General features: G+C 44.1%; 1 protein-coding gene across 1 annotated transcript in view; it reads left to right on the top strand.

The window, feature by feature from the left end:
• Positions 1-19,121, top strand: part of LOC144527196 (tomoregulin-1-like) — a 91,332-nt gene that overhangs the window by 63,440 nt on the left and 8,771 nt on the right. The window contains exons 5-7 of the mRNA XM_078265123.1: positions 5,477-5,573; positions 7,522-7,670; positions 16,606-16,659. Coding sequence (XP_078121249.1) covers positions 5,477-5,573; positions 7,522-7,670; positions 16,606-16,659 — 300 coding nt within the window. The remainder of the gene's footprint in view (positions 1-5,476; positions 5,574-7,521; positions 7,671-16,605; positions 16,660-19,121) is intronic.

Genomic DNA, 19,121 nt, shown 5'->3' with positions numbered 1-19,121 from the left:
CACAGGTGTGTTAATTGTGCGTCAAAACAATACTGATGTGCGCTAACGTTTTAATATCGCATTCATTTTGACAGCTCTAATCTGTTGATCCTGGTTTCATTTTGAGGTTATTTTCCTTTTGACACCTAATTTCCAGTAATTGTCCTCTGTAAAGATCTGTGACATTCCCTGGTAATACCAGAATCCCATCTCATCCCGTCCCCTCAGCTCTGACAAATGAGTCGGCTTTCGTAAATCAAACCTGACTTGGAGGTTGATATACTTTAGGCGGAGAAGCTGATGAGGTAACTGTGTGTGTGTGTGTGTGTGTGTGTGTGTGTGTGAAGCAGCAGCACTCCTGCTGTCAGCACAGTGGAACAGAAACAAAGCCTCTCTGCTGCAGATCCTCGTCCATCGATCGGCAGCCTCCAAACCCCGACTGAGCTCTGCATGTTCAATACATCCACACACAGCGGGCCGATCTGTCAGCCAGTAGAAACACGCACGCTTGCAATCACACACGCACGCACAGTTCAGCATCCGTCCTTTTGTCATTTTAATCATGTCACTCTGAAAGTCACATTGTTTTTTAATTCGGAAGCACTTTGAGCGGCATTGTGCGTATGAAAAATGCGATATAAATAATGTTTTTATTACAGACACATTAGGAGGGCGGCTGAGGTTCAGCAGGTAGAATTTGCTGCAAGATACTGAACCCCAAATAGCTCCTGATTGTGTCTTGAATGTGATTGTTTACTGTACATCTATCTGTGCGGGAACCAAATTAAGTTTTAGACCTTTTGAGGCCTGTTTGAGGGTTCAGACTTGGTTTTAAGCCCAGTTAACTAAGCTGCAGAGTGAACCTGGCATATATAGGTTATCAGTATTCTGTTGTTGGACTTAAGCAAGCATTCAGGTGTTTGTAAACCAGTGTAGGGGTTAATCCCATGGTTCTGAAACCAGTCAGTTAGTCTATATCGACTGCCGTTTCTTACAGGATCGTTGAGGTGCCGCCGGAAATTACGCCCGATGTCCGTCCCCTTCCTCTGTCTTTGTTTTGGCGTTCTAACCTCCAGTGGATTTGTGAGAACTATGGTTAACTGCTCCTCAGATCTCTGCAGGGTAAATCCAGACAGCTAGCTAGACTATCTGTCCAATCTGAGTTTTCTGTTGCAAGACTAAAACTACTTTTGAACGTACACATGTTCCACCAAAACAAGATCCTTCCCGAGACTATTTTGCAGGGCACCGTTGCTCCGTCTGGTGCTTAGCACCGCCCAAGACGATTGTGATTGGTTAAAGAAATGCCAATAAACCAGAGCACGTTTTTTCCCCCATCCAGGAATGCTATGTGGACTAGCCAGACCTTCCTGTGCAGCGCTGTCGATGAAGGTCTGGCTAATCAAGACTAGTTAGTTATTGAGGTAGTTATTTAGTTAGTTTATTTTATATTGTACGAAAATGTATGCATACGTATGATATCCTACAAAATAACAGCGACTGCCGACCGGTCACATGACAGTCAAGTTTGGCGGTCTTTACAGTTAAATTGAGCCGAGAAAAAGTGACTGTGAGCCGGGTACAGAGCACCTTGAGGTCCTTTTAGCGGCCGTTGCAGTTGAGTTTAGCCGACAAAAAGTGAGAGTCATGCAGCAACGACAGATAAGTTTAGACTCATAAAAGACTAGTTAAGATTAGAAAAGAAGACTGTGGTTTGGATTAAAACAGCAGCCCCCTTAAAGGTCCTATGACATGCTGCTTTTTGGATGCTTCTATATAGGCCTTAGTGGTCCCCTAATACTGTATCTGAAGTCTCTTTTATATAGACCTTAGTGGTCCCCTAATACTGTATCTGAAGTCTCTTTTATATAGACCTTAGTGGTCCCCTAATACTGTATCTGAAGTCTCTTTTATATAGACCTTAGTGGTCCCTTAATACTGTATCTGAAGTATCTTTTATATAGACCTTAGTGGTCCCCTAATACTGTATCTGAAGTCTCTTTTATATAGACCTTAGTGGTCCCCTAATACTGTATCTGAAGTATCTTTTATATAGACCTTAGTGATCCCCTAATACTGTATCTGAAGTATCTTTTATATAGACCTTAGTGATCCCCTAATACTGTATCTGAAGTCTCTTTTATATAGACCTTAGTGGTCCCTTAATACTGTATCTGAAGTCTCTTTTATATAGACCTTAGTGGTCCCCTAATACTGTATCTGAAGTCTCTTTCCCAAAATGATCCCACAATGATCTTTCCTTAGGATGTGCCATTTCAGTGTCTGTAGCTTTAAATGCTATTGAGGAGGAGAGGGGGGGGCAAGGTGGAGGATGGGGGTGTGCCCTTGACCAACTGCCATGCTTCGCTTGTTTTCAAGCCATGATATCTCTCTCTTTCTCTAACCTGACTCCGTCAGATGGATCGCTTCGCATTTGCTCGGCATATCCATCTGGGAACTTTCCGTTGGAGAACTTTTGGGAAGGGGCAAAAATACTGGTTATCTGATTGGATAAACCATCTGTCTATCACCACCTATGCTGGTGATAGACGGGCCAAATCAACCAATCAGATCAATGAAGCTAGCTATGTTAGTGTAGCTACCATTAGTTTGACTTCAAGGACCTTGCGGTTCTTCTAATGCCATCGTTTAACATACAATTAAGTTAGGTAACGTAGCTAACGCTAACGTTTTAAACGTACTATTTGTATGTGACATGAACCTCATCAACGACAATCCCCACCAAGTACACGGTACACTTCTGAAGAAGAGCAAAAACATCTTTTCCTCCGAGAAAAGCCTCCAGTGCCGTTTTTTGCTCTTCTTTCAATGAAAGAATACTTTCTAATTCGGATAAAACTTGCACGATAGCTACGCTCATCTCATCCATGGAAGCTGCCATGTTGTTTAGACTGAACAGTCGCGTCTCGTTGCGTCACACCTAAACCCGCCTCAAAACCAACGCTGATTGGTCGGTCGTTTGCCGAACGGCTCCAAATTTTCTCTGTCTCAAGATGCCAGACTGCTCTGCGAGTGGAAAACTGGAGCTCGCGAGATCAGGACGGTCTCACGGGGCTACTCTTTCTCATGGGTGGGCCAAGCAGAGAAAGGGGAGGCAACATTTCCCCTTATGACGTCATAAAGGGAAGATTCCAGATCGGCCCATCTGAGCTTTCATTTTCTCAAAGGCAGAGCAGGATTCCCAGGGCTCAGTTTACACCTATCACCATTTCTAGCCACTGGGGGGCCATAGGCAGGCTGGGGGAACTCATTAATGTTAAAAAACCTCATAAAGTGACATTTTCATGCCTTTAAGTAGGTACTCCCGGTACATGAACGAGTGTCTCCTCCATCTCTGGTTGTTCCCAATACTTTGCTGTTTCTTTTATTACCTTTGAAAAATATATTATCTTTGTTAGACTTCAGTGATGTGACACTGCTGCCAGGATTATTGAACTTTTTATTTAGACTTTAAGTCTGAACACAGGAATTTAATGACTCCAGGTAAAAGTTTTTACAGCTCGCAGGGTTGTCGTTAGACTTCCTGTTATTTGGATTAATTTCATCCCCCCTCGACAGCGTCAAGCTTTTCCTATATTACCCTACAAAATGACACTTGATGAGTCATGGAAATGGCTCCCCTGATGAAAGGCAGCTGTGATTAATCCCCGCGGCTCTTTGATATCCGATGTTCCGGTTGTTCCCGCCTCATCTGCTCTCTGAACTCGCTCTCCGCTGGAAAATGAACGCCGTCATGCGAGGCGGCATTAAACGCATCCCCTGTAATGATGATGATGATAACAATAATATCATAAGATGGAAACGCGTGGCTGTGTTTCCATTTGGCTCGTCACACACTCGGCTGCGTCTGATAGTAATAAGCATGCAAGCCGTGACGACGTGTGTTGTTGGAGGAAATGCCGTCATTAGTGTTGTTTTAGAAATGAAATCAAGTCGCTGTTCTGGAAAGTGTTGAAAATAATAAAAATAATGAAAGCTGATGATTTTCTTCAAGGATGAACAATATGAATGTTCATAAAGCAGAAGCAGCCAAGAAGCAGCCAGGTTAAATTACAAATATTTTGTATAAATACTAAAGGAGAAAATAGCCAGGTGCCAAATGCACAGCTGTGTCACAGCTGTGTCACAGCTGAATATTGATAGAAATTCCCAATGAATGAAACCCGAATGCTCAAATGAAGTAATTGGTATGAGTACTAGGGGTGTGAATCTTCACTGGTCTCACGTTTCGATTACGATTATTCTGTCAACAATTCGAAATGATTCAGTATCCCTTTGCATCACGACGCGTCACCTCCTCAATATTATTATTTATTGCATTTTTTTTATTTTTATTATTTACACATGGTTTTCATCACCAGATTCAAGCAGTCAGATATATATGAACTCTTCTTTTTAGTTGTGTCTGCTTTTAAAAAAAAAAGACACTTCCTGAATGTAGCGGTGACTGAACACAGCAGACAACAAACGGGACAGTTGGGTTTAGGAAACGTGACACGCGGCACATGAACCCTGGTCTCCGTGGTGAAAGTCCTGTGTTGTTTGACCCATCCACCCCCCCCAACCAACCTCCCTTTGCGGAATTTTTGGTCTTTCATACTACTCTCTACTGTTGTCTCTCTACATACTACTCTCTACTGTTGTCTCTCTACATACTACTCTCTACTGTTGTCTCTCTACATACTACTCTCTACTGTTGTCTCTCTACATACTACTCTCTACTGATGTCTCTCTACATACTACTCTCTACTGATGTCTCTCTACATACTACTCTGATGTCTCTCTACATACTACTCTCTACTGTTGTCTCGCTACAAACTACTCTCTACTGTTGTCTCTCTACATACTACTCTCTACCGTTGTCTCTCTACAAACTACTCTCTACTGTTGTCTCTCTACATACTACTCTCTACCGTTGTCTCTCTTAATACTACGTCATCTTAAAGCGCCGTGTAGCTGCTGCTCTCCCCAGTGCATTCTACACAGACGCTAAAGGGTGATTTTTGCGTCGTATCTGAGGTTGACAGCCATTGACCAAGCGTCCGTATTTTATGAGTTTGCGGTGAGAATGTGTTGGCAGAACACGCTAACTATTCTGTTGTTGGCTGCTACAACCCACAAAAGAGTATGTATGGCCTCCCATTATCTGAGGAATGTAAGACACAATGGGTTCATTTCATTTTTGGAGATGTCCCCACAACAACTCAAAAAAATATGTGTGTGCAAGTCATTTCACCTCTGACTGCCTTCTGAACGTGGGCCAGTTTTAGTTTGTGGTTCTGCATCATTGAGGTCTAAGAAACACGTTGAATTAATTTCATTCATCATAAAACATTTACAACTTTGTATTGTTCTTCTTTCTTCCCAGTTGATCCCCGAGTGATGACAGCTGAGGACTGATTTACTATAATTATAGAGAAGGAGGCTATAATTATAATAAACATATTTGATCCAGTGTTGATGTGATTTGTTGCAGATGACGAGGGTTCAGCCGCCGACGTCGGGAAGAAGTTCACCAAGTGCAGCACGTGTAAATACGGAGCCGAGTGTGACGAAGACTCAGAGGACGTCTGGTGAGAGTTTGTACTTTATGGACCTGATAGAAAGATAGATGAAGCCAATAGTAACGTAAGATTCTCTGCAGCTGGAAGGCCTGAAACTGTGAAAATTGTTCACAGAGGGTGTCAGTTTGGGGGTTAAAACCTGGCAAGCTTTGTTCACACTTTTAGGGGCCTTAACGTAGAGCCACAACAACCACATCTGGATCAGTTGTTCTCTAGAAACCTGACTTTAAACATGGTAAAGGTTTCAACTTTCAAGCACTATTAAAAACAAGGTCATGACCCAAATTAACTTGGTGTCCAATTGAGACAACTCAACAACAACAAATTACACATTTTATGTCATATTCAATATCTCCAGATCAATACAGTGTAAAAGAAATCTAAATAGTTGTATATCTGTGTTGGTTACAGTGTTTATTTTTGCTTCCCCTGATTGCCAAGACTTGGGAGAACAGTTTCTCAAAGCCCAAAAGTCTAAAACATTATTGTTCTCTGTGTGATGTCAATGCATTTCTGTGAGATTCAATTTCCGTTTAGTTTAGTCTTTTGGCTTTATAGTCACATAACAATTTCAGCGAAATGATTTAGTTGCAGTAGCTCACGGTCACATTCAAGGTAAAATAAGATTAAGAAAAGAGCGAGTCAATAAGTGTATACAGTAAATAAGAAACAAGTCTACAATAAGACATAAATAAAAACATTAAGTAGAAGTAAGTCAGATTAATAAAGATTGTTTCTATGGATTGTACCTATTCTATTGTAGAATTACTGATATGTAATTCTATTGTATTGCAGTGTACAGTACAAATAACAGTAGCAGCAGTGAATAAATAAATAACACCTTTGTTCATGTAGCTGATAACTATTGCAGGAATTGTTGTACATAATTGTCCAAGAATATTGCGATGTGGGGATGCGTGCTGTGAGACCAATTCTAAGGGCCTTATCTTGCACGTGGCGCTCCGCAGCGCAAAGCCTGACGCAAGTGTCTTTGCTATTTTAAGACCGTCCAGCGCCCGCGACGTTTAAATAGAAAATGTACCTGCGCCCATCTGTGGCCCATGGGCGTGCTGGTCTTACAGGGAGGTGTGTTCAGGTGCATTCTGGGCGTGCTGGTCTTACAGGGAGGTGTGTTCAGGTGCATTCTGGGCGTATTGCTATCTTGAGGCAGCGGGAAGTGATCGCGCCAATGACCAACAAAAACCTGGTCTAAAGTCAATAACGCAGCATTTCATTGTTATTTTAACAGAGCATTAGTAAAATGCTCCTAGGCTCGTGCACAGCGCGTACACACTATGCTTGTTACACACACAGGGACGCACAGCAGCACACACACATGCAGAAGATTACACATAAAAATATTACGGTGCAGATCCTCCATCATAACAGCAATGCGCCAAGGTCCAAACGCACCTGGCTTTTAAAGGGAATGGGAGATGATCTCTGATTGGTTGATTGCATGTTACGCCCAAAACACACCTCTGATTAATGAAGACAAAGGTTCAAATCTAAAAGAAAGGAAAAACTCCAAGGCACTCCATTTTTTTAACCAATTACAATACCTTTTATAGTCACGGCCTAGTCATGTTAAAAGGTTATGAAACATAGAAGTGTTTTAGGGACTTTAGGAAAGTTGTAATCCTAACCAAATATAAATGAGAGTTACAGAATAGACCTTTGAGTGTTTGAGGTAATTCTTTTGAAGATATTTATCCAGCTACGAGTTGTATCTTTTACACGTTTGAAAAAAGGCCTTTAGAACTGTGAACTTTTATCTTTTTATGAGCAGACACCCGGTCTGTGGTAGATTAATGATCTGTGTGTTCATATAGAAGTCTGTAAAATGTGCTTCAGCTAATGATTTACCGCTGATGAGAAACATAGTCTACTCCGGCTCCAGACTGCAGACACAAACATTAATTTTCCTGACACACGACTCCTCCTCCTCTCTCTCCAGGTGCATATGTAACATCGACTGCAGCGGGCACAATGAGAACCCAGTGTGCGCCACCGACGGGAACTCCTACAACAACCCATGTCTGGTCCGAGAGGCGTCGTGTATGAAGCAAGAGCAGATCGACGTCAAACACCTGGGCAGGTGCCCCGGTAAGACTGAGCCTCATCAAACACATTTTCTACGCTCAATTTTAATTCCATTTTATTTATAGTATCAAATCTAGGGATGCACCGAATCCAGATTTTTGGGGTTCGGCCGAATACCGAATCCACTGGTTAAGATTCTGCTGAATCCTCGTCCCGTCCAAAGTCCATGAACACAGTAAACACATGAATGAAGTAAACAGTGACTGTCCTTCCTTTGCCGTACCTGAAGTTGCTGCATTCTGGCTGCTGTCTGTAGATTCCTTCATGCTCAGCTCGTATTCTTCCAGATGTTTCATACCAGATGTTGTAACAGCGGTGATGTTGTGTATTGTTTAGGGTCCTCGCCACCACCAGACTAATCAGCATTGCAGATTGAACATGTAGCTGGACTTGAATGGCCTTCTTTTGACTGAAAGTACTGCCAAATTTCCACTTCCTCACAGCCTACTGCATTGAACGCTCCACCTACGTAAACACCTTCCTGTAATCAACGGCGCCGTCATTACGTCGACCAGCGTAGTGCAAGCGTAGGGTTCGGTTCGGTGGAAAAAAAATCTAAGGTTCAGCAGAAACAGAACCCCGTCAAAAAGCCCAATATTCAGCCGAATTTCGGTGCATCCCTAATCAAATCATAACAAGAGTTATCTCAAGACACTTCATAGATTGAGTAGGTCTAGACCACACTCTATAAATTATAAAGACACAACAATCCCCCCCCCCCAAAACAAAAAAGAGCAAGCATTTGTTGCAACAGTGGCGAGGAAAAACTTCCTTTTAGGCAGAAACCTCAGACAGACCCAGGCTCTTTATGGGCACCTCTTTCATATGGGCATCATATTTCTCTCCATCTGTATCAGTATCGGTGTCCATACTGATACAGATGGAGAGAAATATGATTCATGATTATAGCAGTTGGTATGATGAACAGTGGCAGTTATAGTAACAATAAAGATAGTGGAACTATGACTAGAAACAATAGTTGTAGCCATTCAGGGCATAGCAGGGCGTCGAGCAGGACCACGGTGGCAGCTACAACCATGATTTGGGTGCCACCCCAATCCAAGAAAAACTGACGGTGACGTAGACCTTCCTCCACAGCGCTGCACGGGAAGGTCTGGCTAGTCCACACAGCATTCTGGGATGGGAGGAAAACGTGCTCTGGTTTATTGGCATTTCCTTAAACCAATGACAATCGTCATGGGCGGTGCTAAGCACCGGACGGAGCCACGGTGCCGCTGAAAAAATAGCCTCGGGAAGGAACTTGTTTTGGTGGAACATGTACGTTCAAAAGTAGTTTTAGTCGTGCAACAGAAAACTCAGATTGGACAGATAGTCTAGCTAGCTGTCTGGATTTACCCTGCGGAGATCTGAGGTTAGAACGCCAAGACAAAGAAAGAGGAAGGTAAAAGATACAGCGGTCCGCATACGTTACGCGTTCTGTAGCCAAAGACACCAATGTTAACATAGGGTCCAGGTTAAAAAAAGACCATTTAAAGGTAATTTGGGCTGGGTTTTTTTTACGATTATTTTTGGGGAATGTTGGGCCTTTATTTTCGACAGGACAGCTTAGACTTGAAAGGGGAGAGAGAGGGGGAATGACATGCAGCAAATGGCCGCAGGTCGGAGTTGAAACCACGGCCGCTGCGTCGAGGACTAAGCCTCTTTTATATGGGCGCGCGCTCTACCAGGTGAGCTACCCAAGCACCCAATTTGGGCTGTTTTTGTGCCGTCTTCTCGTGTCGTATTTGGGGTTTGTTGTTTGCTTTGTATCTTTCCACAAGCTGCAGAAAACTCGACATGTTTGCAGCTGAACGAGGCCGTTACTGACAGTAAATACATTTCACTTTCATTTCATTCTGAGAGCAGTTTGATTCCTGTGGATTCAGTTTGCGGCTCTAAAGGCTCACAGTGTCGGCCTTTGACCCTGACCGGAGTGAGTCTGAGAGCAGATATCAGCCGGCTCAGCCTGACGGATAAATCCTCCCGCTGACGCCTCCATCACCGGTTTATTGAGTCCAAATTGGAAAATCCCATCACCCAGGCTTGTTGAGCTTCAGAAATTGGCCGCCATAACCTGGGTGAATAATAATAATAAATCGCTCGTAAACGTGAAAAGCATTTCATCGAGTCTGAGAGACTCAACATGAAAACCGTTTACAGGTTTGGGTTCTTCCTTTCAGAGAAATATTTACTGACTGCTGCGGACATTCGTCATTCCTTTCTTTCTTTGTTTATCTTTCCTTCGCCCTTTACTTTCCTATGTCCTTCCTTCCTTCCGTATGTAGTTTCTTCTCTCCCTCTTTACTTATTTCTCTTTGCTCATACTGTTCTTTACTGCTTTCGATCCTTATGTCCTTTCTTTTTCCTTCCTTTCTTCCTTCCTTCCCCCCTTCTGTCCTTCCTTCCTTCCTCCCTCCCTTCCTCCGTTCCTTCCTCCATTCCTTCCGTCCATTCTTCCTCCCTTCCTCCATTCCATCCTCCCTCCCTTCCTTCCTTCCTTCCTTCCTTCCTTCCTTCCTTCCTTCCTTCCTCCGTTCCTTCCTTTCTTCCTTCCTTCCTCCGTTCCTTCCCCCCTTCCTTCCTTCCTCCTTTCTTTCCTTCCTTCCTTCCGCCGTTCCATCCTCCCTCCCTCCCTTCCTTCCTTCCTCCGTTCCATCTTTTCTTCCTTCCTTCCTCCGTTCCTTCCATCCCTTCTTCCTCCCTTCCTTCCTTCCTTCCTCCGTTCCATCCTTCCTCCCTCCCTTCCTTCCTTCTTTCCTTCCTCCGTTCCTTCCTTCCTTCCTCCGTTCCTTCTTCCTTTCTCCCTCCGTTCCTTTCTTCCTTCCTTCCTTCCTTCGTTCCATCCTTCCTTCCTTCCTTCCTTCCTTCCTTCCTTCCTTCCCTCTTTTGTTTCTTCCTTCTTTTGTTCTTTCTACTATTTCTACTTTGTCTTTAGTCCTTCTTTCTTAATTTATTCCCTACCTTCTGGTTATTTTTTTATTTATATTTCTTCCAATTTTATTTTCTCTCCTCCTCCGGTTTTTCCTTCTTTCTTTCCTTTTTACTTTTATAACTTTCTTACATGTGTCCTTCCTTTTTTCTCTTGAGTTCTTTACTTATGTCTGTATTTTTCTAACCTTATTTGTTTCCTTCAGCTGATCTGACATCATGAATCCCCCAAAACTAAAAAGTTTCCGTTCAACAACTTCAGACGTTCCTACGCGTCACTCAGATGTTTCATCCTCGCTGAGTCACAGCTTTTCCTCCTCCTGTTGCCGTTTACCATTATTTAACGCTGCAGACGGAGATCATTATTCCACATTAAGTTGCTGATGTAGTGAGATGCAGGATGGATGTTGTTCCACTGCGGGTGAACGCTGCTGACTGCAGACTGTGACCGCTTCATCTCCGCCGTAAATCAGCCTCGTTACTGAAACCATGTCAGACAAACCAACACGTCTAATCACCAACGTTTTCAATTAATCCACAAACCAAGCATGCAGTCAGCTTCCACACACCATTAATCCACATTAATCCATTAACGCAGAGGAGTTACTTGGTCCAGACTGGGAGAAAGAACCGCTCTGCGTTGTTTGCATTTCTTTAAACCAATCACAGTCCTCGTGGGCGGCGCTAAGCTCCGGACGCAGCGACGGTGGCTCTGCTAAATAGTTTCAGGAAGGAACTTGTTTTGGTGGAACATTTGCACCCCGCTAAAGAAAACGCCACATACAATATTAAATGAAGCTAAGTGTTGACACAATACAGTAAGGTGAGATATTTAAATCAGCTGATACATGGTTAAACCTCATTAGCTCTTACCAGAGTATCTCCGTGTGTACTTCGTCCACAGCAATCCCACCAATCAGTCCCAAAATGTCGCAGTTAAAGGTGCAGTAGGTAAGACTTCTAAAACTCCCTTTCTGTCATATCTGCTGAAACTGACCCTATGTTCCAGTAGAACTACATGAAGCAGGTCACTTAAAATAATCTGGCTCCTCTGGCTCCACCTACAGCCTGGAGTGGGATTTACAGAAATCCACAGCTCCCTGTTCAGATGCACCAATCAGGGCCAGGGGGGGTGTCTAACTGTTCAGATGCACCAATCAGGGCCAGGGGGGGTGTCTAACTGTTCAGATGCACCAATCAGGGCCAGGGGGGGTGTCTAACTGCGTGTCAGTCACTGCTCATGCACACGCATTCATTCTCCCTTGTGGGGGGAGGGGCCTAGGAGACCGTTTTTTTAGCGGAAAGGGGGGAGGGACTGAGAAGTTGTCAAAAAAAGTCCTGGATCTTCACAATCCTACCTACAGCACCTTTAAGTGTGATTTATGCTTCTGCGTTAAATCTACGTACGTAGGAACGTGGAGATACCGACCCTACGGTGTAGCCTAGCGTGCACCTCTCGAAAAATGTAACTACACGTCGCAAGGCCGTGGCTTGATAGCGTTGCATTCCCCCCCAACTCATTCCCTGGTTCTCCTTCTCCATAAACAACATGAAGTCAAGGAGAGGGTTAACTCTTCCTGCTCCAGATTTCCCACCGTGGTCAGAAAGAACAGGGGAGACACTTTGTTTCTCTCACTATGACTCTAGAGTCACTACTCGCTCTGAAAATAATCACCATCACTCTCCCTACTTCTCCCTCGCTCTATCACACACACACACACACACACACACAAACACACACACGCTGGCCCTGCTATTCTCTTAAAGAGATCGACACACACACCAACGCACAAGTATAAACTTCAGGCCCCTTACGTCGGCTACGGAGAACAGAAACTTAAGTAACATTTTCAATGCAGGACATTTGTACGATTATTTTTACAGTTTGGTATTGGTACTTTTACTGCAGTAAAGGATCTTAATACTTCTCCCAGTGCTGGCTGAGAGACGTCACGTTCTCCTGAAGATTTGTTTCCTCTCTGAGACGAGAAGGGAGTGTTTGATACGAAGCTCATTTGTAGTCCCAGTCTGCTGTCTGATGTTATTCAGAGTCTGTGTGTGCCGCCCTCCCCGTCTCCGTCCGCCCTCCGAGTTTCTTCTGAGATCTGATTCATGTTGATAGACTCACCTTGGATCACAAAGTGTCGTCTTCCCAGAGGCACTCGCTCAGCGCCGTCTCTGTGGGCGTTGGCGGGAGACGCTCAGCCGGTAGGATTCACCGATTCATTGGCAGTGGATTTGGCTTTAAAGGTGCCCTGCCTCACAAAACCGTTTTTACTTGCATATTTTTTAAATATGTCAGATCCATATGTGTTTGTGTTATGTCGTGAATGTGAAAGTGAACCGCTACCTCCTCTGTCAGCTCTAGCCACTGAAAAGAAATAAGCGGAGAAATCAGGCCAATTACAAAAGCTGGTCAGTCTGACATCATGTTGCCTGAGCTCACCCAGTTGCGCTGGGTAAAGGATGCTGATAGCCAGGCTCTCATTGGCTAGCTGTTAGCCAATCAGAGTCAAGCAGCTTAGCTCGTTGAATATTAATGAGAACCGGCACTAATCTAGCTGAGTCTTCCTGCAGGCTTTCTATACCACGCTAGAATGGCTTGAAACAAGGTAACCAAGGCATTTTTTACACATAAAATGTTACAGAGTCCATGGTAGAACTTCAGACATTACCACAAAGTGATGAAATACGTGTGGCAGGGCACCTTTAACCCTCCTGTTGTTCTTGGGTCAAAAGTGACCCGTTTTCAAATATCTATATCAGAAATAAGGTTTATTTTTCAACCGGGTTTTCGCGGGGTCTTAAAAAGTCTAAAAAAACTAATTTAGGCCTTAAAGGTCTATCTCTGAAGGGATCCTTTCCATAATGTTGTCAGACACTTAGAATAATAATCAGTCAGCGACAAAATGAGCACTTTTGTGAAAGTAAATACAAACTGGACAATTGCCACATTAACTTACATTGTAGCTTGTTTTTCCGCTGCCGACTGCAGCGATCTCTCTTAATACTGGACCAATGTCAAAGATTGTTGTTCCCATCAGTCACTTAGACACAAACACATAGGAAAATAGGGTCCAGGTTGGAAAAAACGGTAGTTACCCTTTAACATATAACCGTCTGTGATTCATCTACTCCATATCCTCTGATCTTAAAGGTCCAATGTGTGGGAATTTCTCCCATCTAGCGTTGAGATCATATATCACAATCAACTCTCTCGCACCACGCAGTTCAAAGTACGTATTACAGCTACGGTAGCCTTCACGCTTCAAATCTGGATTTTGAATACGTGTGGTCCTCCATGTTTCCTTCTTCAAACCTGCCGGGAAGCTACGATGCCCATACTTGATACTTGAATTGATGGTGGAGGTAAATATTCATGAAAAAGGACGGTTTGTGAACGGGCAACACAGATTTAGATAATGAACAACTAAACACGTTACACACTGGACCTTTAACTACTAATCAAAATAATTCATAATTTCTGCTTTTTTTAAACTCAAAAATTAGGTTTAATGTCATGTAAATGAGGGTTATATACCATGAAATCCAAAAAGAAGTGTAAAACTATAGCGATAATAAGGTGAAGAATGAAGTTGGCAAAGAAGATGTGACAGTGTTGGGTGATCATTTAAACTTCACAAAGAGGCAAAACAGACGGCGGTGCATGGGCGACAGAAGGGTTAAGGTGGCCGCTGGCCAAGCGTCTGATTGGCTCGGGGAGGCGGCGGGTGGGCGGGGTATATGTGGGTGTCTGGTACCCTGAGGTGAAGAGCACCTGCCCTCTCTCCTGATCCGCCGTCTCTCGCCAACATTGGCCGAAAACACCAGAGAGCAAATTCAAAGGGTTTGGTTTTAACACAGCAAAAACATAAAAGGCTTTGTATCGTTTCTGGAAGAGAAAACTGCAGAATTCAAAAGCTTTCTTTCACACTGTCTTCCTAACGTGTCAGTCACTACTAAGTTCAGTTCGCTCTAGTTTAATGATCCATCAGCCAAATATACTTTATCAGCTTTACACCGCAGGTGTCAAACTCAAGGCCCGCTGCATCTGGGACGCCTCCGGACGTACCGAGTTCAACAAACGGCGTGACATTTAGTAAAAGAAAGTAGTCTGTCTCTCTGTCTGAGAAAATCCAGCATGTGTTTGAAAATGCTCTTTCTGTCAATGTTAAAACCAAGGGGGGTAAGCCAGCCTCAGCAAAGCGTAGCTCCTATGGTGCCATTTTGATGCTAATAAGCCATCACCTTCCGTTAGCATCCCATTGACTGCCATTCATTTTGGCGTCACTTTGACAGCGAATAACTTTACATCTGAAGCGTTTAAAGACTCTATTTATCCGTTGTTTATTTCTAAAGAAACATGACAATGTATAAAAGGCTCCATTACCTTGTACCTCACGTTATGGCTCCGTAGCAGACGTTTTTATAAAAATAGGCTAACGATTGTGTCATAACCACGAGACTTCCTGTCTCATAGTAGAGGAGTTACCGTATAGTACAGGAGAAGCTCTCAGGCAGTTTGGACTTCCATCAGCTGTTTAAGTGTAATTACTAATGTTAACTATCATTTTAGTGATCAATAATGAGCCTGTGTCTATGTTATCTCCTTACATATACCTACGCTCTCCGTCTCTGCTAGATTGGGAATGATTGAGATTTCTCTTGGCACAGCTACCAGAAGACTTCCAACTTTCAGACAGGTTGCTCACGTCACATCTACGTCTTCAAGCTCAGTTGGAGGCTGCTCAGTAACGCTCAGCCATCACCGGGAAAGAGCTTCTAATGTCCTTCACTGGTCTCCGTAGAAAACAACGGCGTCACATTGTCTATTTATTTAACTGTCTATGGTTAAAACATGCTTTTAAAACACTCCAAAACCAGCAGCCCTGACAGTATGTCTGTGTGTGTGTGTGTGTGTGTGTGTGTGTGTGTGTGTGTACTGAGAGCTTCGGTTGCCACTATGAATCGCTACATGGGATAAAAGGATCGACCATCGTGGCCTAATGTTGTTCCCACTGTCCTGCATCTGTCTGTCTGTGTGTCTGTCTGTCCTGCATCTGTCTGTCTGTCTGTCTGTCCTGCATCTGTCTGTCTGGCTGTAATCATGTCAGTCCTGTTGTTTGCTCCGCATCAGAGTCTGACAGCTTTCACACCGGCCTAAACGGAGCTCAATAACCGGGCAAACGCACCAAAAAGCATCCTGAAATATCACAAAATGTTGGAGCATAAAGGCCATGCAGGGACAACAGCACAGCGGCCCGTATGGTTTGAGATTCTGTTTACTCTTTTCTTACATCTGCAGATTGTTACATAATCAGCAATTTATTTCTCTTCCATGCGGCATTTTGAGGAATGATGAAGCATTAAAAATGGATGAGTGTGTGTGAGTGCCTTTGTGTATTTCACTTGTACCTCTGTGTGTGTGTGTGTGTGTGTGTGTGTGTGTGTGTGCGTGTGCGCGTGTGCGTGCGTGCGTGTGTGCTCTGTTTAACATTCCCAGCAGCTCCTCCTCCTGCAGACAGCATGAACACATGAAGCTTATCGACAGAAAAATAACCAAAAATTGACGCACACGCACAGAATCAGCTGCTGCTTTGTTTGTTTTGTTTGTCGTCACCCAACGCTGTCAAAAACACATGCATGCACACACACACACACACACACACACACACACACACACACACACACCACTCGGACACAGACACACACACACAGTCTGGCTCAGACTGACCCTTCATCACCTCGACTCTGACAAACAGAGCCAGACGTCGAGTAAACATCCTCCGATATCGTCCTCTTCATTTAGTCTCTCCTGAAGAGTAAATAGCACACACACGCGCACACGCAGGCGCACACACAAACGCGCACACACACACACACACACACACACACCACACTACGAGACAGCAGATGGAAAGACTAAAACTGTGTTCGTACTTATTTAGAGGAACTGTAACTGTCTGTCTGTCTGTCTGTAACTCACTCTGTCCGTCTGTTTCCTCCACAGCTGATAAAGAGAAAGTGGGGAAGAAAGACGACAGCAGTCCGTTCAAAGTCTTAGGTAAGGAATCTTGACATCTTGAGTCTTCATTTTGCGTTTTAATCCATCAGTTCTATCAGTAACACTGAAGCTTCCCAGGTTCATTTCGTCCGTCCGTGTGTGTGTGTGTGTGTGTGTGTGTGTGTGTGTGTGTGTGTGTGTGTGTGTTTTTGTGTGTGTGTGTGTTCTTGTTTAACTATATTCGTGGGGTCCAAAAACCAGGAATACAGTATACTTGTGGGGTCTGGACAGGTTTGTGGGGCCAAAATGCTGGACCCCACAAGGTTAAAGGACTGTTTGAGGGTTAAGACTTGGTTTTAGGATTAGGGTTAGAATGAGGTTCTGGTTAGGGTGAGGGTAAGGGTTAAGGTTAGGCATTTAGTTGGGATGGTTAAGGTTAGGGTAAGGAGCTAGGGAATGCATTATATCAATGATGGGTCCACAAAGATAGTGAAACTGTGTGTGTGTGTGTGTGTGTGTGTGTGTGTGTGTGTGAGTGAGAGTGAGTGTGTGAGAGAGACTGTGAGAAAAGGTCCAGACACGGTCCCTGATTCCACTGAGTTGTCGTGGTTTTGTTTTTGTGTTTTGACTTCAAGTCCTTGTTGCTCCGAAACAAGTACGGGAGGAAACGAAATGCAAATCTCCTTAACACACAATAATGTCCTCACAGGGGTGGGAGAAACAGAGTCCCTTCTGATGCTGAACATAATGCTCGTACGCTGTTCCTTAAGCCGAAGACGCTGTAATTTCTCAAAAATAAACGCAGGGATTAGCGGAGCAGAAGCCCGGCTGCAAGATGCAAATGTTGAGTCTGGAGATCAAAGAGGAGATGAAACAGAATCCAGAGGGTTTTTATTTCTGCAGCTCGCTCTGAGGCATCGATTTCTCCGACTAAAGCGCCTCAGGAGGGGCCACTCTGTCAGCTCCTTCACTTTGTGTTTGAACTCGCACTCGGAGACGGACAATAGCAGGATGGGATTACACCGCTGCATCAACATCAAAAACAGTCAAGGACACAGCGGCACATTTCTCACTCTGAAAATGTGGGACGCAGAACGCAGCGTTCGCAGCATTGGCAGCGTACGCAGCATTGGCAGCGTACGCAGCATTGGCAGCGTACGCAGCATTGGCAGCGTACGCAGCGTTCGCAGCATTGGCAGCGTTTGCAGCGTTCGCATCCATTTATCTGAACTCCTAAGTGGTTTGTCCAGGTGACAATGTGGACCAATTTCAGAGATTGTTGTTCCCATCAGTCACTTAGACACAAAAACATGGTCCAGGTTGAAAAAAACCAGAAGTTATTCAAGGTTAAAAACGTGGAGAGGTTGTGCAACCTGATCTCTCAGAATTCCCTGAAATGAACACGGCCCCTTAAGTTAAGGAAAAGGTCGTGGGTGGGCTTACGGTTCCATGACACGCGGGACAACAACGGGACAGTTGGGTTTAGGTAAAGAAGAATGTGACACGATCCCCGGTCTCCTGGGTGAAAGTCCTGTGTTTGACCCATCCACCCCCCCAACCAACCTCCTTATGTGGAATTTCGGCCTTACATACTACTCTCTACCGTAGTCGCTCTTAATGCTACGTCATCTTCTCATTGACTTTACATTGGCATTGTTTTCCGTGGTGGCCACATGGAGTTTTCACACATTCCTTTTGCCCCCCACCACGTAATGCTGTTAACAGTTCGTGATCTTTTCACGGAATTCTGTGAGACCAGGCTGGTTCGTGCAGACACTTCTGTTTTTTGAGTATTACCAGGCCATCGATTGCTTGGGAGGAAAATAAGGGATTCTACTGCCTTTGCCTCTATTAGCACGTAGAAGGAGAAGTCACCATTTGCCCCCAAAGCGTCATTATGGCTTAAAGACCTCATGATGTTCCTGTTGCTGGAGAAAATTAAATTCAGCTTGAGGGGGGTCGTAGATAGTGTTACATAGATAAAGTGTAACTTATCTTATTGAAATTGTTTAATTGTCTTATCGCCCCCCCCCCCCATCCCCCTGGAGATGCAGCTGGATTTGCACTCCAATATTTTCATTTTCCACTCATTTGCTCAGTGATCTTTTCTGTCTCACATTATCATCATCTGGTTTTAAAGGGGAACATAAACAGCTAGATATGGGCTCTCAGGCTAATTATGGTCATTACTGTTTCTCTCTCTCTGGAGGGGGAGGGGGGCGGCAATATTCCCGGGATGTTAAAATGACACATTTTTAGAATCTGTAATTACAGCTTCACTAATGCAACAGTGAAGGTATCATGTTGGTGATTATCCTCTTTGTGCTGAAAGTAATGGACGATGAATGAGTGCGTTGGTTACCATAACAGCAGCCGGCGTCGTCCTCGGTGAACACATGAAAGCCTCCTGACTACAGCTTGCTGATTCGCTCCTCTTGACTGGGGGTGAAAGGATGAATCGTGATGGGTTAAAGATATAAATGTCTAAAGATTACAACTGTTTGAGATCAAAAATGAATCTG

This window comes from Sander vitreus, chromosome 12, assembly GCF_031162955.1.
Source record: "Sander vitreus isolate 19-12246 chromosome 12, sanVit1, whole genome shotgun sequence".
NCBI lineage: Eukaryota > Metazoa > Chordata > Actinopteri > Perciformes > Percidae > Sander > Sander vitreus.
Note: the sequence above shows the minus strand (reverse complement) of the source record. Positions and strands in the feature narration are given on the sequence as shown.